The sequence below is a fragment of the Theropithecus gelada genome, chromosome 3 (assembly GCF_003255815.1).
Source record: "Theropithecus gelada isolate Dixy chromosome 3, Tgel_1.0, whole genome shotgun sequence".
NCBI lineage: Eukaryota > Metazoa > Chordata > Mammalia > Primates > Cercopithecidae > Theropithecus > Theropithecus gelada.
In genome coordinates this window covers 2,456,752-2,483,123 of record NC_037670.1, presented here as the reverse complement: position 1 = coordinate 2,483,123, position 26,372 = coordinate 2,456,752, and the positions used below count along the sequence as shown (strand labels likewise).

Below are 26,372 nucleotides of genomic sequence, written 5' to 3'. Positions count from 1 at the left end.
GAGACTCCGTCTCAAAAAAAAAAAGAATAACTTTGGAAAAAAGAGAATTATAACTCTTGTGTCAATATGGAGATAAATTAAGAGATGACACTGACTAGAAAGTATCAAATCATTTTGGTTGCTAAAGGGAGAAATAATGAGAATCTGAAACATAGTCAATAGAATTAAATAAGCAAATGGATACAGTGAGTTTGAGAAAAAGAGAAGAAATGTCCAGCCTGGGCCATTAGATAGCTAATAGTGCCATTACCCAAAACAGAACAAGTTAACACAAGTCTAATAAATTCCATGATAAATATATTAAGCTTGAAATGACTGTGGATGATCCAAGTGAAGGTATGCAACAGGAAATTGGATATGGAGAATGAAAACTCAGAAAAGAGACTGAGACTGGAGATAAAGTATTTAAAGATGTCAAACTACAGGTAAATGAAGCCATGGAAATGGTTTATGTCTCCTACCATCATCACACAGAGTCATAAAAGACGGCCGAAGGACAGAAGCAGAAAGAACAGCTAACAGAGGAAACTGAAAAGAAACTAACAAGGATGGGTGGGGTACTAGAAGAGACTGGTGTCTCTGAATCTAACAGAAGGGGTGGCCCTTCCCCTTCTTTCCTAGCATGCTTCACTGGAGTTCAACTAAGATAAGAATTAAGTAGCTTCTATTAGATCTGATAGTAAGGAAGTCATTAGTGACCACGACAAAATGAACTGCTATGGAGACATGAGTTGGCATAGAGAACTAGGAGTTGAAGAGTAAGCAGTTTTAAGTGAAGCAAAGAAATGCGTTAGTAGGCTAGGTGCGGTGGCTCATGCTTGTAATCCCAGCACTTTGGGAGGCCGAGGCAGGCGGATCACCTGAGGTCAGGAGTTCAAGACCAGCCTGGCCAACATGGTGAAACTCCATCTCTACTAAAAATACAAAAATTAGCTGGGCATGGTGGTGTGCACCTGTAGTCCCAACTACTTGGCAGGCTGAGGCAGGAGAATCACTTGAACCCGGGAGGCAGAGGTTGCAGTGAGTTGAGATGATGCCATTGCACTCCACCCTGGGCAACGAGCTAAACTTCATCTCAAAAAAAAAAAGAAAAGAAAAAGAAATGAGTTAGTAGCAAGCACCACCACCCCCAAAAAAAGAGAGACAGAATTGTGCAATTTAGCCATTTTCTTTCACTTAAACTATTCCCAATTGCTGTAAAAGACTCAACTCTGCATACAATGGGCTGTAACCAGCTGAAACACAACATTCACTGCTTGTATTTCCAGCAAGATAAACTGAAAAGCCTCCAATAACAAGACACCCAAGCTGATACCTTAGCATAAAACTAGTCATAGATAGAAAAAAAAGAAAACAATGTAGGAGAGCAAGATAAACAGAAAGCACAAAAGGACAGAATAAAAATAAACTTTTATCAATAATGTATCACTGTTTATCGATAATCACTATAAATAAGACAAACTAAACTCACCAGTTAAAAAAGACAAATTGTACGAATGGATGTTTACAAATCCAGCAATTCCTCAGTGTTTGTCCAAGAGAAATAAAAATATTTGTCTACAAAATTTTTAGACACTAACATTCACACTTAAAAAGATTAATCACTAAGACAGCAGAGCTCTTAGGTGAGTCTGAGTGTGAGCTGGGCAGATTGATTACCACAGCTCATTACATATTCGATCACCATGACCATTCATTTTTACTTACCGCCAACAGAAGACACATTTATTAGCACACGCCAAGCTCGGGGTGGTTTCCATGCAGCGATGGCTCTCAATTCCATAGAAGGTGTGTTTGTAACAACCTCCTCTCCCTCGAAGCATCGACTATGACAAGTAAACAAATCACACTTTGAATAAAATCATCAATGCACAGAAACAAACCACCAAGGCATCATTTTTAAGACAAACCATGTGTTTCGTAACCATAAATACTCCTACTGGTATCTGCATGACGCAGGAAATTAGCATTGGAGCATTTTAGTGTTTTGGCAGTGCCTTGGGTTTTTACTAAAGCCCAATGAAATAAACCTATGATTCATTAACTCTGAAAACTCTATAGGGAGAACCACTAATGCTTTCATTTTCAAATCCATCAGACTCCTTCAAATAATATTAGTACAATAATATATAATGCTAAGAAACAGATAAAACAGACTCCTAAAAAATGGGGGCTGTCTGCATATGCAAGCGTATCCCTGCTCTGAATAAAGAAGGATGGGTAGGGGAGAACAATCCTGGAGTGTGGTTCTTTTGTTTGTTTTGTTTTGAGACAGGGTCTTGCTCTGTTCCTCAGGCTGGAGTGCAGTGATGCAATCATAGCTCCCTGCAACCTCCAGCTCCTGGGTTCAAGCAATCCTCCCACCTCAGACTCTCAAGTAGCTGGGACTATGGCTGTGAGCCACCATGCCTGGTTATTTTTTAATTTTTTGTAGAGATGAGGTCTCACTATGTTGCCCAGGCTGGTCTTGAACTCCTGGTCTCAAGCGATCCTCCCACCTCAGCCTCTCCAAATGCTAAGATTACAGTTGTGAGTAAGCCACTGTGCCCAGCCCTGGAGTATACATATTTGAGACATTGTGGGGGCAAGCAGCAGGTATGTAAGAAATAGATTATTATTCCCATTTCCAAAAAAATCACCATTTGATGCAAGGGATAAAAACATATATCATGAGTCATATAAGTTGGTACATGTAGTAAGAAGGTAATCTAAAGAAATATCTAGATCAACTAGGGTTGGAATCAAGATAATATCAAGCTTTAAAAGATAAAATCAGATCTGTCCAGAGCTCTGTGTAAGACCACCTTGATTTCAGTACAAGTGAAAGCAGTGAAGCCTGGGAGGAGGTTATGTGAGAGAGGTAATGATGACTTTCTCCTAAGATCAGTGGAACTGGTAGGTTACTGAAGAAGTGAAATCAATGTCATTTCCCACTGAGGGGCACACCAGAGGAAGTCATCCAAAATAACTGATTTTGAGGCCAAGTGACTGAAATAACATGGAATTAACAATACCAGCAACGAACAAGGAGAAGGAAAGTGGAAACATGAATGAGTAGCCTTTACACATGTATGATGTGTGTCAGTGTACTACTTTTTTTTTTTTTTCTTTTGAGACAAAGTCTCACTCTGTTGCCTAGGCTGGAGTACAGTAGTGTGATCTGGACTCACTGCACCCTCCGCCTCCCAATTCAAGTGGTTCTCCTGCCTCAGCCTCCTGAGTAGCTGGGATTACAGGTAAGCGGCACCACGCCCAGTTAATATTGGTATTTTTCGTAGATGCAGGGTTTTACCATATTGGTCAGGCAGGTCTTGAACTCCTGATCTCAAGTGATCTGCCCACCTCGACCTCCCAAAGTACTGTTATTAATATAAGCCTGTCCACAATGAAAGAACATTACATAAAATTCTACTAGCTTAATTACTGTCAGTTGACCATGAATACTTTTAACCACTTTTTGTTCTGACTTTAAAAAAAAAAAAAAGTTTCCTTGTCCATCTCAGTACTGCATTTGGAAAAAAAGGAGTGAAGGGAAAATACTGTTCATACTGTTCAAGATACCTGTGCCTACACACCTCTTCCAAGTTCCTAATAAAATGTACAAGGCAGCAAACAAAACATTCAAATCTTGCAAATAGCACTGAAAACCCAGTGTCCAACAAATGCCAGAGTCACAGATAATTTCCACAAAATCTCATGTCACTAGAGAAACAAAGCTGAATAACTGTACATTTCAATCACTTAATTAAGAAGTTAATACACTTTGTTCTGAACTGCCCTGTGCTGCCCTGTCCCGTTCAGATTGAAGTCCTAACCCTCAATGCAATGCAAAGGCATGTGGATATAGGCTCTTTAATGAGGTATTTAAAGTTAAGTGAGGTCATGTGAGTGGGACCCAAATCTGACAGAACTACCGTCCTTATAAGAACAGGAAGAGAGACCAGAGATCTCTCTGCCCGTGCACAGGGGACAGATAATGTAAGGACTAGAGCCCATAAGATGGAAGAGCAACCAAGGTAGCTTCACCAAAGGATCAGTGAGAGCTTCCCAGAGGTGTGCCGTCCAAATCCAATACTGAAGGACTAAAAGGATTTTTCAAAAGGACTCTGTAAGACACAGGCATAGAAGCACGTGAGAAGAGGATGGAATGTTTCTCGTTTTAAAAAATGATTTCTCCAAATGTTTAAGTCTGTGATCCATTTTGAATTAATTTTTATGTAAGGTGTGATGTTTAAGACACTGTTTTTTGGAATTTGTTGGGGGGAGCAGTATTTGGGTCTTTTATTCTTTTCTGCTGGTTTTGGCCTATGGATATCTAATTGCTCCAGCAGCATTTGTTGAAAATTTCACCATGGAACTTGATATGGTTTGGCTGTGTCCCCACCCAAACCTCAACTTGAACTGTATTTTCCAGAATTCTCACATGTTGTGGGACAGACCTGGGGAGGAAACTGAATCACAGGGGTCAGTCTTTCCTGTACTATTCTTGTGGTAGTGAATTAAGTCTCACAAGATCCGATGGGTGCCTTGTACATGGAGACAGGGTTTCACCATGTTGGCCAGGCTGGTCTTGAACTCCTGACCTCAGGTGATCCACCTGCCTCAGCCTCCTAAAGTGCTAGGACTACACGCGTGAGCCACGACACTCGGCACAGATTGGGTAAGTTCTATTGTTCTGTCCTGTTCACCAATCATTCTATTGATCTGTTAAGGTCACTGATTCTATTTTGTCATCTCCATTTGACTACTGGGCCCATCAATCACAGTATTTCTCTTACTATACTTCTCAGCTTTAGAATTCCCTCTTGGTTCTTTTATAACTGCTATTTCTTTGCTCAGGTTTCTTTTTCATTTGTTTCAAGACAATTTGTAACTGATGGCTGAAGCATTTTTATGACAGCTACTTTAAAATCCTTGTCAGTTAATTCCATCGTTTGATTTATCTGGTGTTGCTGTCAGCTGATTATCCTTATTCAAGGTATGATTTTCTTGTTTCTTGGTATGGCAAGAGATGTTTTTGTTGTATCTGAGACATTCTGTCTATTATGTTGGAAATTCTAGACCTTGGTTCATTCATGCTTTTATTTTAGTACATTATTTCAATTTAGCATGCAGGTCCTGGCCTACTTCTTCTGCGTGCTATGGTTCCAATGGGCAGTTTAATTTTCAGAGCCTTTGCAGTGTAATTTTTCTTAGACTCCCACTGGTCCCTGCTGGAGCTGTCTGAGGGAGAGGGAGGGACTCCTCCAGACTGTCCCACTGGGAGTCTCTCAGTGGAGAAGGAGAAAGTCAGGCCAGCCGACTTCCAAGGTCAGGCTGCTTTTGTGGCAGCTTGTCTGACCTATGCCCTCTGGCAGCCCCAGTATCTCTGGGTAGAAAGGGAAGTCTCAGACCCACAAGGACAAAGAGGGTCCCCCAGCTGGGCCACTTGTGGTGGTGGGGTCCCTCTTGCTGGTGCCACCCAGCCAACATCGTATCTCTTGGTGGGGGGAGAGAGTCTCAGGCCCAGCAGGGATTGACAGCATTTCACAGGCCAGGCCACTTGAGGGGACTGCAGGCTGGGGAGAAGGATCATGTCTCTCTAATTAACATATAGTGACAGAAAGGAAATCAGTGGTTTACAGGAAGTAAAGAGAAATTTGGATTATAAAGAAGAACAAGGACATTTTTATATTTTGGAAATACAAAACATTTTGTATTGAAGAAATATTATCTTAACTATGGTGATAGCTTCACGGGCATATACATGTATAAAACTTTATCTGGCAGAGCAGGGTGGCTCATGCCTATAATCCCAACATTTGGGAGCCCGAGGCAGGTGGATTACTTGAGGTGAAGAGTTCGAGACCACTGTGGCCAATATGGTGAAACCCTGTCTCTAATAAAAATACCATGGTGGCAGGAGCGTGTAATCCCAGCTACTTGGGAGGCTGAGGCAGGAGAATCTCTTGAACCTAGGAGACAAAGCACCACTGCACTCCAGCCTGGGCAACAAAATGAGACTCCATTTCAAAAAAAAAAAACTCATCAACTTGTACACTTTAAATATGTACAATTTCTCATATGTCAATTATACAGCAATAAAACTGAAAACATTTTAAAATTTAAAAATAAGACACAGGAGTCCGCTGAAAAATTTCCCACCAGCCAAAGTGTGAAAATTTGATGATCAAAACAGAAAATAACTATAATGGATGGAGTTGATGAAAATGCATCATTACATTCAAAACCAAGGGAAAAAGTCACCATTTGAAGTGGCAAGTAAAACAACTCCTACTTTGAAAATTGGTAGTTTAAGAGAAAACAAATCAGGCATTTATCATGCCATATCAGTAGGAACTGTATTTCAGAGTAACTAAATATTCTTGGTTGATTAAAAAAAAAGAAAAGCTCTCCTTTACAGAATAATGCCAGCTAGTAAATGCAGAACAAATGACAGAATTAAAAAATGCTTTTACAAACTCTAATTAGATATTATTTCAGGGAAGTATTAGTATTATCAACTTGTGGGATTTTTTTTTTTTAAGACAAACATTCGCTTAATGGTTGACAGAAAACTAGATGTTATCTTAATGCCAAAATAATGTTCTAAAGACATAGAAGAAAGGAAGCAGTAGAGTATCATTACCGTGTTTCAACTGTCAGTATTAGCATCACAAATAGTGGGCTGACCAGCAAAAAGACCATGACTCGCTGAAGGCTCAGATGATCATTAGCAATTTTTTTTTTTTTTTTTTTGAGACAGAGTCTTGCTCTGTCGCCCAGCCTGGAGTGCAGTGGCGCAATCTTGGCTCAATGCAACCTCTGCCGCCCGGGTTCAAGTGATTCTCCTGCCTCAGCCTCCCGAGCAGCTGGGATGACAGGTGTGTGCCATCACGCCTGGCTAATTTTTGTATTTTTAGTAGAGACGAGGTTTCAGCATCTTGGCCAAGATTGTCTTGAACTCCTGACCTCATGATCCACCCGACTCAGCCTCCCAAAGTGCTGGGATTACAGGCGTGAGCCACTGCACCCAGCCCAATCATTAGCAATTTTAGAAATAAAGTACATTTTAATTAGTTATGATTTTTTAAAATTACATTTTGTTTTAGATATAATGCTATTGCATACTTAACAGACTACGGTATAGTGTAAACATGACTTTTATAAGCAATGGGAAACCAAAACATTTGTGTGGCCTCGCTTTACTGTGACGTTTGCTTCATTGCAGTGGTCTGGAATGAAACCTGAAATACGTCTAAGGTAAGCCTGTCATTTGTTGGCATGCTAGCCCTACCTCAATAAGGGTTATTTCCCTCTCTTAATCACATATAAACAAGTCTGTCTTGAAAGTCTTGTAAAAAAAAATAATAATAATAACCACTAGTCCCTTTACTTCTGTTGTTTGTTTTGGTTTTGGTTTTGGTTTTGAGACAGAGTCTCGCTCTGTTGCCCAGGCTGGAGTACAGTGGCGCAATCTCGGCTCACTGCAACCTCCGCCTCCCAGGTTCAAGCGATTCTTCTGCCTCAGCCTCCTGAGTGGCTGGGACTACAGGTGCCCACCACCATGCCCGGCTAATTTTTGTATTTTTAATAGAGATGGGGTTTTACCATATTGGCCAGGCTGGTCTCGAACTCCTGACTTCTGGATCTGCCCACCTTGGCCTCCCAAAGTGCTGGGATTACAGGCGTCAGCCACTGCACCAGGCCTGTTTTTTGTTTGTTTTTTTTTTTGTTTGAGACAGAGTCTTGCTCTGTCGCCCAGGCTGAAGTACAGTAACACAATTTTAGCTCACTGCAACCTCCACCTCCCAGGTTCAAGCAATTTTCGTGCCTCAGCCCCCCAAGTAGCCGGGACTACAGGCACTTTATGCCACCATGTCTGGCTGATTTTTATATTTTTTGAAGAGATGGGGTTTCATCATGTTGGCCAGGCTGGTCTCCAACTCCTGACCTCAGGCAATCCACTTGCCTCGGACTCCCCAAGTGCTGGGACTTCAGGTGTGAGCCACTGCAGTCAGCCATTTTACCTCTGTTAAAGCTAAACTTATCTATTATAAGAAGGTGCAAGTAGCTAACTGCTTCCTGACACCTTCTAATGTAGTAGTGCCAGACTATGTTTGTACAGAAATACATAATATTTAATACAAAGGACTTCCCTTTTTCTCTCATTATCTTATAGTTTGGGCAAAACACATATTATATTATCCATAAATGTACTTTAACAATATTATAGAGTATGGTATAAACAAAAGGCACTGAGTCTGATATTACTGAAAATCACTGGATTGGAAAGAAGAAACTTGGGATGAGAAGCATTAAAAATAAATTAAATAAAATAAAATGACAGGGTTTAGCATATTGTTATCAAGAGTAGATGGAATAACAGAATTGTCATCTGGCTGGGCACAGTGGCTCACACCTGTAATCTCAGCACTTAGAGAGGTCAAGGCAGGTGGATCACTTGAGTGCAGGAGTTCAAGACCAGCCTGGGCAACATAAGGAGACCCTGTCTCTACAGAAAAATTTTAAAACTAGCCAAGCATCGTGGTGCGCACCTATTGTCCCAGCTACTCAGGAGGCTGAGTTGGGAGGATCACTTGACCCAGGGAAGTCAAGGATGCAGTGAGCCCTGACTGTATCACTGCACTCCAGCCTGGCCGGGCGTGGTGGCTCATGCCTGTAACCCCAGCACTTCGGGAGGCGAAGGTGGGCAGATCATGAGACTCCAGGAGTTCAAGACCAGCCTGGGAGACATGGTCAGCCTAGGAGACATGGTGAAACCCCATCTCTATAAAAAATACCAATTTAGCCAGGCGTGGTGGTGCGTACCTATAATCACAGCTACTCCAGGTGGATCACTTAAGCCTGGGAAGCTGAGGCTGCAGTGAGCCGAGATCGTGCCACTGCATTCCAGCCTGGGCGATAGAAGGAGCCTGTCTCAAATTTAAAAAGAAGGGAAGTGTCATCTGTCAGAATATTCCTGCCCCTTAGGATAAAGCCAGAGGAAAAGGAGTGAAAAACAGGAAGAAGAGTTTCTCGAATATCCACAAATAATAGCAACAGGCCTGTGGAGCAGATTGTACTAAAAAGATTCAACAGAGAAATCTGGAGAATGTTATTCTGACAACAGCAGCAGCTAAGAATCAGGTTCTTTATTAGGAAGGACCACCAAGGTAAATGAAGTATCAAGCAAAGATCGGGTATGGATTGTGAAAATGGGCAGGGGCAGTCCCGGAGAAAAATGAAGACAAAGGGATGTTTCCTGCAAAGCCCAAGTGGGCACAATGGAAAAGGCCGGCACAGGGAGAGGCGGGGCTCATGCTGGAAGGGGCATGTAGAAATGGAGAGTGAAACATAGTCAGCAGAAGGGATCGTAGGTATGAACCCAGAATAGAAATGTTTAAGAACTGTAATAAAGAATGTGAAAAGTCAAGCATGGTTGGAGAAGAAAAGTTGGTTTAATTAGAACTACCAGTTTGTTATTATTTTATTTATTTATTTATTTATTTTTTTCGAGAAGAAGCCTGACTCTGTCGCCCAGGCTGGAGTGCAGTGGCACAATCCCAGCTCACTGCAACCTTCGCCTCCTGGGTTCAAGTGATTCTCCTGCCTCAGCCTCCTGAGTAGCTGGGATTACAGGCATGCGCCACCATGCCCAGTTATTTTTTTTTTAAAGTAGTGACAGGATTTCACCACGTTGGTCAGGCTGGTCTCAAACTCCTGACCTCAGGTGATCTGCCTGCCTCGGCCTCCCAAAGTGTTGGGATTACAGGCATGAGCCACGACACCCAGCCTAGTACTGTCAGATTTGAGCTAACCAATAACAGTAAAGAGACTGAGTCTTGTATGGGGAATCTTTCTAGGGCAGAACAGGCTGAGAAAAGGTCTGGCAGACAGGACTGGAGGTGCTACATCACCAGGAACTAAGTTACTGGTGGCCTGTGGTCACTCAGCTCCTGGAGATACAGTACAAACAGTGGCAAGAGATGCAAATCAGGTACCCGATAAAGAGCCCTTATCCAGAATATATAAAGAACTTTTACAATCCAACAATAGACACATAATCCAATGTAAAAATGGGCCAAGGATTTGAAGAGATATTTCTCTAAGGAAGATATACAAACGTCCAAATCGCAAATGAAAAGATGCTCAACATCACTGGTCGTTAGGAAAATGCACCTCTAAGAGATACCACCTGACACGCCCTAGGATGGCAATAATCAAAAAAATGAACAATAATAAATGCTGGCAAGGCTGAGGAGAAATCGGAACCCTCATAGACACAGGTAGGAAATGAATGAAAACATCTCCATGCGAAAATGTGTACATATAATAATGTCGGCCAGGCACGGTGGGTCACGCCTATAATTCCAGCACTCTGGGAGGCTGAGGTGGGCAGATCACCTGAGGTCGGAGTTCGAGACCAGCCTGATCAACATGGTGAAACCCTGTCTCTACTAAAAACACAAAAATGAGGCATGGTGGCACGCGCCTATAATCCCAGCTACTGAGGAGGCTGAGGCAGGAGAATTGCTTGAACCTGGGAGGTGGAGGTTGCAGTGAGCCGAGATCGCACCACTGCACTCTAGCCTGGGTGACAGAGCGAGACTCCGTCTAGGGGAAAAAAAAAAAAAAAAAAAAGAAATGCAAAGAATTAAGAAGAGTGGAAGTGATCTTGGCTATTAAAAAAAACAAAATGGAGAACTTATACTACATAATTTCAGACTGACAACAAAAGCTCACATAATCAAGACAATGTGGTATTGGCACAGGAAAGACAAATATATCACTGGCACAGAATTTGGAGAGACCAGAAATAGGCCTGCCCGTATGATGGACTGACTGTCTACAATGGCCTAGAAAGTAATTCAATGGAGAAAGGAAAGTACGAAATTATCAGAACCAACGTGGAATTACTTACGTTAAGCAAGCCCTGACAAAGCTGGGGAAGGTCATGAAGAAAGGGCTCTCATGCTTGTATGCCTGATAACAAAAAAGATTCTACAAAAGCTACAACCTTGAACAAAGGCCATCACAACCTTACACAGAAATACATCTGTTAAGACATCAGCCCTGGCCGGGCGCGGTGGCTCAAGCCTGTAATCCCAGCACTTTGGGAGGCCGAGACAGGCAGATCACGAGGTCAGGAGATCGAGACCATCCTGGCGAACACGGTGAAACCCCGTCTCTACTAAAAAATACAAAAAAAAAACTAGCCGGGCGAGGTGGCGGGCGCCTGTGGTCCCAGCTACTCGGGAGGCTGAGGCAGGAGAATGGCGTAAGCCCGGGAGGCGGAGCTTGCAGTGAGCCGAGATCACGCCACTGCACTCCAGCCTGGGCGACAGAGCGAGACTCCGTCTCAAAAAAAAAAAAAAAAAAAAAAAAAGACATCAGCCCGGCAACTGCCTGCCCAACCTTCGACAGTATCACTCTTGTTATTGATCTTTGTAGCCAAGAATAATGACTTCAAAACAATTCTGTAACACTCCTCATTTTTTCCTTTAAAGCTGGGTGTAGGCCGGGCGTGGTGGCTCATGCCAGTACTTTGGGCGGCCGAGGTGAGCGGATCAGCTGAGGTCAGGAGTTCGAGACCAGCCTGGCCAACATGGCGAAACCCCATCTCTACTAAAAATACCAAAAAATTCGCCAGTCGTGGTGGCGTGTGCCTGTAATCCCAGCTACTAGGAAGTCTGAGGCAGGAGAATCCCTTAAACTCGGGAGGCGGAGGTTGCAGTGAGCCGAGATTGTGCCACTGCACTCCAGCCTGGGTGACAGAGCAAGACTCTCTAACAAAAACAAAACAAACAAAAAAAGCAGGGTATAGTGGGTACAATAGTTCCAGCTATTTGTGGGGCCAAGGCAGGAGGATCACTTTAACTCAGGAGTTCAAGTGCAGCCAGGAGAAAATAACAAGACCTGTCTCTCAAAAAAAAAAAAAAACCATTGTCTTCCTGAAAATGGACCTAATTTATACGTTCCCACTGCTATGTTCTATTCCCAAATAAACATTTTTTTCTCTTAGAAAAAAGGCCTCTCTCTGTTATCTGGTTCACATAATTGGTGTCAGAAACAGGACCTGAAAAGGCACTGTAAGAATTGGTGATTCTCGGCACCACTGCAGCACTCGCTTGACCCCTTGAGCTCGCCACCACCATGATTCTCCTTTTCTGTCCTGGTATGTCTTCTCTCAGTCTGAGTCTCCTTCCTTTTAGTAGAGGCTTTTTTACTTTATTTGGAACGTGGTTTGGATAAGGCCACCTTAATAATGAATCACACATCCCTCTTGGGATGATTGATAGACTTTTTACCTTTTCTGGAAAGTATTTTCTAGTATAAAGAAAAGCGTCTTTCTGGATTAAGTACTCTTGGTTTCTACAAAATTGACATTCTCTCTGGGAGGCATGACTTCTCTGGTTTGTGTACCCCATTTAATATCTCATTTGACATGTATGCCTAGGTTAAAATGTTTTTGAACACTCTTATCTTGGATTCTTTTCATTTGATTTGACTCTTTTCCCAGGCTTGTTTCTGAAAACTTTCTGAGACCAAAATAAATGTTCTGGATAGTGGGCACAGAATGGCTAATTAAAAGAAACTAGGCGGCGAGGTGCGGTGGCTCATGCCTATAATCCCAGCACCATGCAAGGCCAAGGCAGGCAGATCACTTGAGCTCAGGAGTTCAAGACCAGCCTGAGCAACATGGCAAAACCTCGTATCTACCAAAAAATACAAACAATTAGCCAGGCGTGGTGGCACGCACACCTGTAGTCCCAACTACTCGGGAGGCTCAGGTGGGAAGATCGCTTGAGCCCGGGAGGTGGAGGCTGCAGTGAGGTGAGATTGCACCACTGTAATCCAGCCTGGGTGACAGAGTGAGACTCCATCTCAAAATTTTAAAAAAGCTACTAGGGTGGTTGCCACCGTCTAAAACACTACTCTGAATTCCTCATGGGATTTATAGAATTTTCTTTGCTCTTGAGAGATTAATAAGAAATGGAATAAGATTCTCAAACATTTAGGCATGCTAGCTTTTCTGGGACTATAGAAGGCTATATATTATGGCCCATTCTTCTGCACATTTTTCAACTGATGGGCACATTACAAGGAAAATTCAGAGCACTAAGGGTCATTATTCAAAAAGACCTGCAACTATAGAGTTAACATGTTGAGTCTTCTAACTCACTATCTCTCTATTTGTTTTTCTGCCTACTTTAAATCTGCTGACTTTTCTACTGGTGTTGAGATGAAATGCACTGCTTATGGCATTCCAGCCAAGATATTTTTAAAAAGAGAGAGAGAGAGAGAGAGAAGTCTTTTAAAAGGCTTTCAAATTAATAACTTTATGAATTACAACAGCTCCATGGTAACCAACAACTTTGACACCTTTTAGAAATATAAATTTAGGTTTGCCTAACTAGCAACTGTGTATGGTGATGAAACACTTAATTGAAAAATCAATCTCTAAAAGAAAAAGAACTAGATAGATGTTTATAATGCTAGGCACTCAAGTCAAACAGGTCAAAATCTTGAGCTTAGAGCAATAATAAAAGGTATGTCTGTCCAGCATATACACACACCAAAAAATCTTGCTTTTTCCGGCACGCAGAGGCAAAAAGAAAAAGCCAAAACAAAAAACAAACCAAAAAAACCTGCTAAAGTTCTTCCCTGCCCACATTTGCTAATTAAGCAAACCAGACAGGCAAACAAAAGATAGATATGTTACTAATTCAAGGCTACCTGGAGATTTTATTTTACTTATACAATTCAACCAGTCCTAGCTATTATGTAAACATCGAAATTTTAACCCTAAACTCATCTGAAACTACACAAAAGTGGCAGGGGCTGGGGGATGGTTTCAAAGATGCTTTAAAAAATCAAAGTGCCATGAAAACTGCGTACCCAAAATTTTGGCCCATGGCCTTCATTATTAGATTAGCTATTGAGGCAAATAAAGTTTAGACATATGAACAGGTTCCAGTTTTGCCAGAAATATAATCTGGATCCGACTGTCTTATAAACCAGTGAGTTTGTATTACAATCTCATGATGAAAATTCAAAAATGAAAACTATAAGATCTTTATTTGTGTGCATATTTATGTGTTTATATGTATGTGCATGTATTTTATGTTGTGTCTACATTGTATAACTGGGCATAGTTAGTTGGCAAGAAGTCCCTTAAAGAGAAAGGAGTGCTCACATAAAATATATAGTAATTAACCCAAATGCCTTTCAGTTCACATGACTTATGTAAATCTCTAATCAATAAGTTGGTTTTAAAGTTATTGGTAAGATAAAAATTAAAATATCTTCAAATTTGTCAGCATGCATCTTTGCCTAGGTTTACTGCTCAGACAGTTTATATTTGTCTCTATTAGACATTTTAAGACATCACGGTTTCACAACAAGGTTATAAAACTATAAACCCAGCCTACAACAGAATGATCTTCGTTTGTGTAATGTTTTGATAAATAAGACTAATTTATCACTGTTGGTTGAAAAAAAAAACAGGTTTATATCCTGAGTTATTGGACACCTGATATTCACAAGCTATAAAAATGATTAACAGGGAAATAACTTGAAATGACAATTAGCTTTGTCTAATATCTCAATTCTCATGAATAATCTAGGTAAACTGTTAATAAATAAATTACATCAATGTAAATAGGATAAATGCTTCTAAATGAATTTTTCAAGTAATTTGAAATCTTAAAGTTATGTTCAATCAAATAATAAATAGTAATTAAATGTCTGGGTCATTTCCAACTAAGATTTTTCAAATTATGTTACAGGGAAAGAAACTTCTAAAAATTATAAAATGGTTCTCATCTATAAAACAGTTATAAGTGAAAAACAATTCAAGATCTTGCTTTCTAGGTTTTCACTAAAAGTAAAGGTTAAGAACAGTTTAAAATTCTAATGAATATGTAGAATTCTATATATAAAATGTGCCTAAAACATATAAGGTATTTTTTAATAAGAAAAAAGTATAAGATGGGCATAAAAATGTGTTCCTTATTGAGAAAAGAATGATTTAGAGTCAGACACAGTAGCTCATACGAGGGAGACTGAGGTAGAAGGATCACTTGAGGCCAGGAGTTTGAGGCTGCAGCAAGCACTCCAGTCTGGCTGACAGAGTGAGACCTTCTCTCGGAAAAAAAAAAAAAAAATTAACATTTTTTTTATTTAAAAATTTTTTAAAGAATAATTTTATCTAACTTAGAAGTTATTTAAAGGTTATTTCAAAATATGGATATGGAAAGAAATAGAATACCAAAAGAGAGAGATGTGAAAAAAGTTATGGATACGAAGATATATTTTTTAAGGAAGGTTACAAAGAAAAGAATAACTTTGTATGAGAAAGAATCTCATGTGATAAGTTTTTGTTCTAAACTAAAATGACTGCTTATTTAAGATAAGGAAGTGTAGGACAAAGCAGAAAGTCCAAGCACATCAATAATGATCCAAGAAAAGTCATGATCAGGTTCATGAAAAGACAATTTATAAAAGGAATTTTGCACGTCATTAAGTTGGCTATAATTAAAAGAGATTGTTTATGTTTAGTCTTTCTAAAAACTGATCTATGATGCTAAAAATACACTAATACAAAAATTTTAAAATTTGGTTACCTATATTAAAACAACATGGTTTACCTAAAGTATTTGTTTTTAATAACATTGCAAGAAGTTTTGATTTTTAATTCTGAAATCTGTTTAACACTCATCTCCTAAACTATTTCTATTTCTTCCTGAGATCTAATTAATTTTCCTACTCTCAGGTTGGAGATGTAATGTTTTTCATTTCACTTCTTCAGGAAAAGTTCTTTCTTTTTGAAGTTTCTCAAATTTGTATCAGAAGTTCAACCTTTGCTGTACCTCACTGCAAATGATTTGCAGGTCATACATCATTGCCTTCTGTTCTTTCTTCTCTTAAAAAGGTATATCTTTTTGCTTGGCTGGGGTGATAACTCTCTCCTTCAACCTTTTTGTCAACTCCTGTTAACTTTCTTTTTCCTAGTTCTAACTCTGCTATTATGGCCTGACACTAACATGTTTATTTTAAAAGCCTAGAAAGCAATGTTTTCCTTCAGTATAATTTGTTTCTGTACTCTTGGCTTTTCTTGATATGTCTGAATTATTCCCTGTAATGAGGAAACTTCCCATGCTGTTACTAAGAGTCATGCATTCCCCTACTCAAGGTACTAGGGTGTTTTTTGTTTTTTGTTTTTCTTTTTAGACAGCGTCTCACTCTGTCACCCAGGCTGGAGTGCAGAGGCGTGATCCCGGCTCACTGCAACCTCTGCCTCCCTGGTTCAAGCAATTCTCCTGCCTCAGCCTCCTGAGTAGCTGGGACTACAGGCACACACCAACATGCCTGGCTAATTTTTTATTTTTAGTAGAGATAGCATTTCACCATGTCGGCCAGGCTGGTCTTGAACTCTTGACCTCATGTGATCCACCTGCCTCAGCCTCCCAAAGTGCTGAGATTACACGCGTGAGCCACCACACCCAGTCACAAGGTATTAGTTTTCTTTTACATTCCTCTATAATACAGTATACACTCATGACCCTCAATATGCTCTTTCTATTTCTGATTAAATTCAAGTACACTTCTAATCAGGTTTGACTTCCAAGTTACCTAAATGGGTTTCCCACAAAGACAGGCAATCACAATACAAAAGGTTTTTCTTTGCATTTTTAGTAACTGGCCTTTAAAAAAAAAAAAAGATTTTATGCTTTATCAAGATAATCTCCTATGCTGTCTTTATTAGATTTTCGATTACTTGGGAAAACTGAGCTTTACAGGGTTAAGGTTTTTCTTTTCTTTTTTTTTTTTTGTTTTTTTGTTTTTTTGAGATGGAGTCTTGCTCTTGTTGCCGAGGCTAGAGTGCAGTGACGCAGTCTCGGCTCACTGCAACCTCTGCCTCGGCTCACTGCAACCTCTGCCTCCTGGGTTCAAGCAATTCTCCTGCCTCAGCCTCCTGAGTAACTGGGATTACAGGCACCCGCCACCACACCCGGCTAATTTTTTGTATTTTTAGTAGAGATGGGGTTTCACCATGTTGGCCAGGCTGGTCTCAAACTCCTGACCTTGTGATCCACCTGCCTCAGCCTCCCAACGTGCTAAGATTACAGGCGTGAGCCACCGCGCCAGGCCAGGTTAAGGTTTTTCTATCCATGTAAATTTCCATATTGCTTTTGAAGTCTTTTAATTATCACTCTGATTAAATGAGTAACTACTATTTATGAGTGACCTGTGATTCTGTTTTGATCAAGTGTTTTGAACCTTTTGGCACCTCTGGCAGGTTTCCACAGAATCAAAATCCAAAATTCTTTCTGACCTAAAATTAACTTTATGATTGTCCAGTTATGCCCCTGAAAAGCTTCAAGTAATGTATGTCACATCTTATAGAGATATTAAATGATTCATCTTTTTTGAAACATTATACGGAATGCATGGACAAATAAGTAATATTAGCTCTTCTTTTAGTTATTTTTGTGGGTATGTTATTCATATAAATATTCTAAAAAGTATATAAATTCATTAAAATATAATATGTTATCAGTCATAATTGATTCCTTTTTAAAGTTGTATTTGTATGGATATGTTATTAATGTGAATATTCTAAAGATTATATGAAATGTATAGAAGTCTGATGGCCCTATGATCCAGGTTGTTATCTTAAAACACTGCATGTAAGAAATAACTAAATTCCTTATCAATTGGGAAATTTCATCGGATCTTAACCATGGCTTTCCTGTGTTGTCAACCACTGTTACTGTTCTGAATTATTCTCTGAAAACATCTGCAATCAGCTACATTCCAAAACTGCTTTTTACGGAAATGACTTTAACAAGTACTCTTTTTTTTTTTGAGACGGAGTCTCGCTCTGTTGCCCAGGCTGGAGTGCAGTGGCGCGACCTCGGCTCACTGCAACCTCACCTCCCGGGTTCAAGTGATTCTTCTGCCTCAGCCTCCCAAGTAGCTGGGACTACAGGCACATGCCACCACGCCCAGCTAGTTTTTGTATTTTTAGTAGAGACGAGGTTTCACCAAATTGGCCAGGCTGGTCTCAAACTCCTAACCTCGTGATCCGCCCGCCTCGGTTCCCCAAAGTGCTGGGATTACAGGGGTAAGCCACCGCACCCAGCCCAACAAGTATTCTTGAACACATTTCTGATAACTTTAAGATCAATGGACTAAATGACAACTTCCAGAACTCTAATATATCAAAGAAACTGATTGGTGCATAAAACTGTCAATGGCCAACCTCGTAGTACAATGGTACTGCATCTGACTCCATAAAATTGCTAATCAAGATCAAGCTAATCATTAAATAAAATTTAATGACTTCAAATTAAGTAATTGATGACGATAATGTGTTTGTGACTTTTCATTTTTGGTTCTTTACTTAAATGTTTTGTCTAACAGATTTAAGACATTTTTCTTGCATAAGCTATCTATAATATATATAATATATATTATAGACATCTATAACATAGGTCTATTATATATATATTTTATATATAATAGATTCTTTATATATATATATATATATATATATATATATATATATATATAGTATTTGGTAAAGTATACTTTTGTGAACAAAGATGGAACCATTTGCTTTTCCTCCCTATTGGATTCCTCCCAAAATTCACAAACCATTTGTATTCTTATTTTTATTTATACAAATTCAATAAAAATCTGCTCTCAAGCAGGATACAGCTGGAAATATACACATTGGTTATATACCAGCAAGGCTTTGACTGAAATGTCTTATTTGAAAATGTGCATTGAATGCCTGGCTTCCAGAGTTCCCAGACTTACAATGAGTCAGTAAAAATTGTCACTTCCTGGAAGGCCCAAGATCCTTAAGATTGTATGTAAGATGCCCTGGTTTGGCTTCCTAGCTCAGGAGGTTTTTAAATCTGAGATTCCTGTGTGATCAACGTGGGAAGAAAAAGTTATGTCTCCATAGAAAAACTATAATATACCTATTCTTATTATAGATTGTAGCCCTGTGCATTGTTTTAAAGTTCTTGTTATCTACGTGTAGACTGGACTAGATCCTGAATTCTTCTAATTTCCTCCAATACTTGGTCACAATTCTCCAGCTGGCTTATAAAGCTTTATTAGCTGAAACTAGATAATTTTTTTTTGAGACAGAGTCTCACTCTGTCGACCTGGCTGGAGTGCAGTGGTGCAATCATGATTCACTGTAGCCTCTACCTCCCGGGTTCAAGTGATTCTCGTGCCTGAGCCTCCCGAGTAGCTGGGACTACAGGCACACACCACCACACCCATCTAACTTTTGTATTTTTAGTAGAGACAGGGTTTCACAATGTTGGCCAGGCTGGTCTTGAACTCCTGACCTCAAGTGATCTGCCAGCCTTGGCCTCCCAAAGTGCTGGGATTTCAGGTGTGACCAACTGACGCCCGGCTGAAACTAGGTAAATTTTAAGAAACAAGCCTCATGTCTGATTTATGAACCACAAAAAATGTTCACCCAACTGCCCAATGTCATGACCAAAGATATTCAAACTACAAACCAGAAGAAAAAGTTGCTATTTTCACAGTGTAAATAGCTTTCTCCAGGAGGTTGGAATAAGACTTCATACCATAATGAGACTTTTACCCCTCTTAATGCTACTCTGCTCACTTGGCAGACTAATAGTGTAATTGAAATTTTATAATCAATAGCCTCTGCTGGTAACTTAACAAAACCTAACTTAAAGAAATATTTTTGTATCGATTCATTAAACAAGAAAATGTCTGTGCAATTTCTCATATTACAAGCTGTACCTGGATAAATTCCTCTGGGAAAGCTGAAACCCATATACATAAAACAATACAGGCCATAAGGTTACAGCAGGTCTCACCTAATTCCCTATGGTGATTTGACTTATTCAATTGGTTTTCTTTAAGCCTAGATTCACAACTCAAAGCCATTATGCAAACTGACGTTGTCATATTACTATTAAGTTTACCTTTTATTTTCCCTTTCTAAACTTTTAATCTGGGCCAGGCACGGCGGCTCACGCCTATAATCCCACCTTTGGGAGGCTGAAGCGGGTGGATTACTTGAGGTCAGGAGTTCGAGACCAGCCTGGCCAAGATGGCAAAATCCTGTCTCTACTGAAAATATAAAAATTAGTTGGGAGTGGTGACCGTTGCCTGTAATCTCAGCCACTCCAGAGGCTGAGGCAAGAGAATCACTTGAACACGGGAGGCAGAGGTTGCCGTGAGCCAAGATCACACCACAGTACTCCAGCCTGGGAGACAGAGTGAGATTCAGTCTCAAAAAAAAAAAAAAAAAAAAAACTTAACTACAGGGCCGGGAGCGGTGGCTCACACCTGTAATCCCAGAACTTTGGGAGGCCAAGGCAGGAGGATCACTTGAGATCAAGAGTTCGAGACCAGCCTGGCCAACATGGTGAAACCCTATCTTTACTAAAAATACAAAAATTACCCAGGCATGGTGGCGCACGCCTGTAATCCCAGCTACTCGGGAGGCTGAAGCAGGAGAACTGCTTGAACCCAGGAGGCGGAGGTCGCAGGGAGCCGAGATCACACCACTGCACTCCAGCCTGGGTGACAGAGCAAGACTTTGTCTCAAAAGAATAAACAAACAAAAATAACTACAGGATGAATGATCCGTCATGCTTTCTGAGAAAGATCCTGATCAAAAGGAAGAAATGTAAAAGTTGTCAAAATCAAAATGGAGTTACCAATATTAAGAAAAGCAGAGGCAGGGAAGACCATGAGGAGAGTTATCTTGTATGCCTGGTAATAAAAAAGATTCTACAAAAACCACAACTTTGCTCAAAGGCTACCACAACCTTACACAGAAAAATGCTTATCTGCCAACGTCATCTGCCCAGCAACTGCCAGCCTACCCTCGGACTGCCGTCACCCTTGTTATTGATCTTTGCAGCCAAGGATAATTATTTCAAAACAATTACATAATCCTCCTCATTTTTTCCTTTAAAAATCTTCGTCTTTGGCCAGGTGCGGTGGCTCACACCTGTAATCCCAGCACTTTGGGAGACCAAGGCGGGTGGATCACGAGGTCAGAAGATCGAGACCATCCTGGCTAACAAGGTGAAACCCAGTTTCTACTAAAAATACAAAAAAAAAATTAGCCAGGCGCCTGTAGTCCCAGCTACGTGGGAGGCTGAGGCAGGAGAATGGTGTGAACCTGGGAGGTGGAGCCTGCAGTGAGCTGAGATCACACCGCTGCACTCCAGCCTGGTGACAGAGTGAGACCTTGTCTAAAAAAACAAAAAATTAAAAAAAAAAAAACGGTGTCTTCATTAACTTTTTTTTTTTTTTTTTTTTTTTTTTTGAGACAGAGTCTCGCTCTGCCGCCCAGGCTGGAGTACAGTGGCGTGATCTTGGCTCACTGCAAGCTCCGCCTCCCAGGTTCATGCCATTCTCCTGCCTCAGCCTCCCGAGTAGCCGGGACTACAGGCGCCCGCCACCTCGCCCGGCTAGTTTTTTTGTATTTTTTAGTAGAGACGGGGTTTCACCGTGTCAGCCAGGATGGTCTCGATCTCCTGACCTCGTGATCCGCCCGTCTCGGCCTCCCAAAGTGCTGGGATTACAGGCTTGAGCCACCGCGCCCGGCCTAACTTATAATAACTCATAAAAAATTAAAAATTAAACTTTGTCTTCCTGTACCTCCCCGAAAACACAGTTTACTGTGGCTTGCATATTCCCATTGCAATGCTCTATTCCAAAATAACCATCATTTTCTTCTAGAGAGCCCTTCTCTGTTTGTTATTTAGATTGACAAGTCTTCAACAAATGGTGCCAAAACAACTGCATATCCATACTGGCCGAGGTGGGATAAATCTTGACCTTTACCTCACACCATTCATAAAAATTAATTCAAGACGAATCACAGGCCCAAACATAAAAGTTAAAACTACACACAGGGCCAGGCAAGGTGGCTCATGCCTATAATCCCAGCACTTTCAGAGGCCAAGGCAAGCAGATCGCTTAAGTCCAAGAGTTCAAAACTAGCATGGGCAACATGACGAAACCCTGTCTCTACAAAAAATACAAAAAAATTTTTTGCTGGGCATGGTGGCATGCCACTTGGGAGGCTGAGGTGGGAGGATGGCTTCAGTCCAGGAGGTGGGAAGCTGCAGCAAACCAAGATTGCACCACTACACTGTAGCCTGGATGACAGAGCAAGACGCTACCTCAAAAAATAAACAATTTTTTAAAAATTGGCTTCTTCCACACAGGGTGCTTAGGAGGAATCCGCCTAAGCAAATCTGTCTGCCCTCTCAGTCACTGAGCCCCTGATGAGCTCCTGCCACCGCTCTAGGAATACAGACATTGAAGTCTGGGGACAATATATTTATCTAACTTCTGTATCAAAATTAAAGACCTGCTATGGCAGTGAAAAAAGAAACTGAATTTATCATTTTCAACTAAAGAAAAATGACAGACAAAAATCGAACCTGTACGCGGGGCGCGGTGGCTCACACCTGTAATCCCAGCACTCTGGGAGGCCGAAGCGGGAGGATCACGAGGTCAGGAGATCAAGATCATCCTGGCTAACACTGTGAAACTCCGTCTCTACTAAAAATACAAAAAATTAGCCGGGTGTGGTGGCGGACACCCGTAGTCCCAGCTACTCGGGAGACTGAGGCAGGAGAATGGCGTGAACCCAGGAGGCGGAGCTTGCACTGAGCCGAGATCGCACCACTGCACTCCAGCCTGGGCTATAGAGCAAGACTCCATCTCAAAAAAAAAAAAAGAAAACAAAAAAAAATCAAACCTGTGGTGCAGGACAGGATCCTGTGCACTATACGATTTCTCTGATTCGTATGGGTTTTTACACCATTAACACTTTTAATACTACCTTATTTTACTATTTTTCTTCTCTACCTATTATTTTTTTTTTTTTTCTTTGAGACAGAGTCTCGCTCTGTCGCCCAGGCTGCAGTACAGTGGCGCGATCTCGGCTCACTGCAAGCTCCGCCTCCCGGGTTCCCGCCATTCTCCTGCCTCAGCATCCCGGGTAGCTGGGACTACAGGTGCCCGCCACCTCGCCCGGCTAATTTTTTTGTATTTTCAGTAGAGATGGGGTTTCACCATGTTAGCCAGGATGGTCTCGATCTCCTGACCTCATGATCCTCCCGCCTCGGCCTCCCAAAGAGCTGGGATTACAGGCGGGAGCCACCGCGCCCGTACCTATTATTTTCTTACACATTTATAAGAGAAAGAACGTATTAAAAGAAGCCTACTCTCGTAATTTATGGGATGATGCAAGGAACACGGAGGCAACTCTGTGGGATGGGCATACAGCAGTTTGGCATGGTAAGCAGGGATGCTTTCATCTCTGTGTTGCCGTTCATGTGTACTGCATTGGAACTGTGTTACCATGCCATTTCATTGACTGAGAATACTGAAAAATATAACGGAAGTGATATTTACTATTCCCTGTTATCTGTTTGCATGCATCGTGCATATGTAAGTGTCTTCCTTAAAATGAATTTCCCACAGAGATTAGTTTCTATTAAACAAAGAGCCAAGCAGCACTGAAGACTGTAAGCTGACATGTGAAAATGTATATTTAACACATCTAAAAGAGTAAGAGACTAATTTATTAAAACTATAAAAAACTGCTTTAAAAAAATTAAAACTACGAAGCTTCTAGAAGAAAATCTGGAATATCTTTGTGACCTTATGGTTGGCAAAAATTTCTTAAAATACAAAAAACCCTAACCATAAAAGAAAAAATATGATGTAGTGAACTGTATCCAAATTAAAATTTTCAAAAGATACCTTTATGGAAATAGAAAAGCCACAGTCTAGAGAAATATTCACAGTGCACATTCGACAAAAGATTCACATCCACAACATATAAAGAACTTGTAGAAATCAATAATATAGAGTCAAATAACCCAGTTTGAACAAAGATGTGAACAGACATTTCACAAGTATAAACAGCCAATATGCACAACACAAGATGTTCCTGGTTGGGCATGGTGGCTCATACCTGTAATCCCCGCACTTTGGGAGGCTGAGGCAGGTGGATCACTTGAGGTCAGGAGTTTGAGACCAGCCTGGCCAACGTAGTGAAACCCCGTCTCTACTAAAAATACAAAAATACAAAAATTAGCTGGGCATATTGGCACACACTTGTAATCCCAGCTATTCAAGAGGCTGAGACAGGAGAATCACTTGAACCCGGAAGGTAAAGTTCCTAACCATCAACCATCGCCAGCAAAATGTAAATTAAAACCACAATGAGGGCCGGGTGTGGTGGCTCACACCTGTAATCCCAGCACTTTGGGAAGCCAAGGTGGGCGGATCATGAGGTCAGGAGATCGAGACCATCCTGGCTAACATGGTGAAACCCCATCTCTAATAAAAATACAAAAATTAGCTGGGTGGGTACTCGGGAGGCTGAGGCAGGAGAATTACCTGAACCCTGGAGGTGGAGGGTGCAGTGAGCCAAGATTGCACCACTGTACTCCAGGCTGGCAACAGAGCGAGACTCCACCTCAAAAAAAAAAAAAAGCAAAAAAAAAAAAACCCACAATGAAGTACCATTTCACAACCATGAAAATGCCTAAAATTAAAAGACAATACCATAGGATGGTGAGAATGTGTAACAAATGGAACTTTAATAAATTGCTGAGCAAGTATAAAGTAGTACAACCACACTGACAACAGTTTGGGAGTTTCTTCTAAAGTTAAATATATACCGACTTTGTGACTTAACAATTGCACTTCTAGGCATTTACCCAAGGAAAACTGAAATTCACATTCACCAAGTCTTGTGAAGAATGCTCACAGTACTTTTTTTCATAATAGCCAAAAACTAAAAACAGACCAAATGTCTATTTACGGATTTTTAAAAACTGGTATATTCATATAATGGCATACTACTGAGCAATAAAAGTGAATGAACTACTGATACATGTTACATGATACGACACTGATGCATCTCAAAAATATGTTGAGTTTAAGAAGCCAGTTGCAAAAGACTCCACATTACATGATTCCACTCTTAGGAAATTCTTTTTTTTTTTTTTTTTTTTTTTGAGACGGAGTCTCACTCTTATCACCCAGGCTGGAGTGCAGTGGCGTGATCTGGGCTCACTGCAAGCCCCACCTCCCAGGTTCAAGCGATTCTCCTGCCTCAGCCTCCCGAATAGCCGGGATTACAGACGCCCACCACCACATCTAATTTTGGTGTTTTTAGTAGAAACAGGGTTTCACCATTTTGGTCAGGCTGCTCTCGAACTCCTGACCTCAAATGATACGTGCACCTGGTCTCCCAAAGTGCCGGGATTATAGGCGTGAGCCACTGCACCTGGCCACTCTTATGAAATTCTAAAAAGGCAAAACTAAATAACAATAATAGCAATTAGGACAATAATTCCCTAGGGAAAGGGAGTTATTGACTAGAAATGGGCACAATAAATTCATTGGGGTGGGGATAACAGCTTATATCTTAATTGGAGTTGGTGAATATAGGGTCTACCATCTATCAAAATTTGCTGAACTCATTTTAAAAAATCATTTAAAAATCTGTGCATATTAAATGTAAATTGTACCTCTAAATAGTAAATTTATTGACAGTGTATAAAAATAGCTATTTAAAAGTTGCATATAATAGATATACTTAATAAAAACAAAAAAAAATACCTTTGTCCACCTGCAAAGCTTCACCCCAGAGTGGCTCCCAATCAACTGATAACCTGAGTGGAAAAGCAGGGAACACAAAGTTGGACTGATCCAAAGTGTCATATCAAAAAGTGACATTAAAATTTAGCAAATTTTTTTTTTTGCTAAATTATTGCAGTCAACCAACCCATGGCAGAAAACAAGATTTAATTCAGCAAGATGAGAAAACAATTTAAAATGTATATGTATCTAATAACATAGACTCAAAATACATAAAGAAATGATCTTTCTTTTTTTTTTAAAGACAGTCCCACTCTGTCGTCCAGGCTGGAGTGCAGTGTTGCAATCTCAACTCACTGCAACCTCTGCCTCCTGGGTTTAATCGGTTCTCATGCCTCAGCCTCCTGCATAATTGGGACTACAGTTGTGCTTCACCCTGCCAGGATAATTTGTTTGTATTTTCAGTAGAAATGGGGTTTCACCATGTTGGCAAGGCTGGTCTCAAACTCCTGTCCTCAAGTGATCCATCTATCTCCACCTCCCAAAGTGCTGGGATTACAGGCATGAGCCACCGCACCCAATCAAGAAACAATAAATTAATCCAAAAATTATATGAGGAGATTTTAACCTCTCTGTATCTAACAGATCTCATAGGTAAAAACTCAGTAAAACTCTAAAAGATGTAAGCAACAGAACACATAAACTGGACCAAAAATACACAGAGCCCTGCACTCACC

At 40.7% G+C, this 26,372-nt stretch overlaps 1 protein-coding gene across 1 annotated transcript in view; it reads right to left on the bottom strand.

Annotated features, from left to right (window-relative positions):
• LOC112620166 (S-adenosyl-L-methionine-dependent tRNA 4-demethylwyosine synthase) overlaps window positions 1-26,372 on the bottom strand; it is a 254,738-nt gene that overhangs the window by 170,720 nt on the left and 57,646 nt on the right. Inside the window, exons 9-10 of the mRNA XM_025378411.1 lie at window positions 25,657-25,709; window positions 1,708-1,826 (exon numbers count right to left, since the gene is read on the bottom strand). Of these exons, the coding sequence (XP_025234196.1) occupies window positions 1,708-1,826; window positions 25,657-25,709 (172 nt within the window). The remainder of the gene's footprint in view (window positions 1-1,707; window positions 1,827-25,656; window positions 25,710-26,372) is intronic.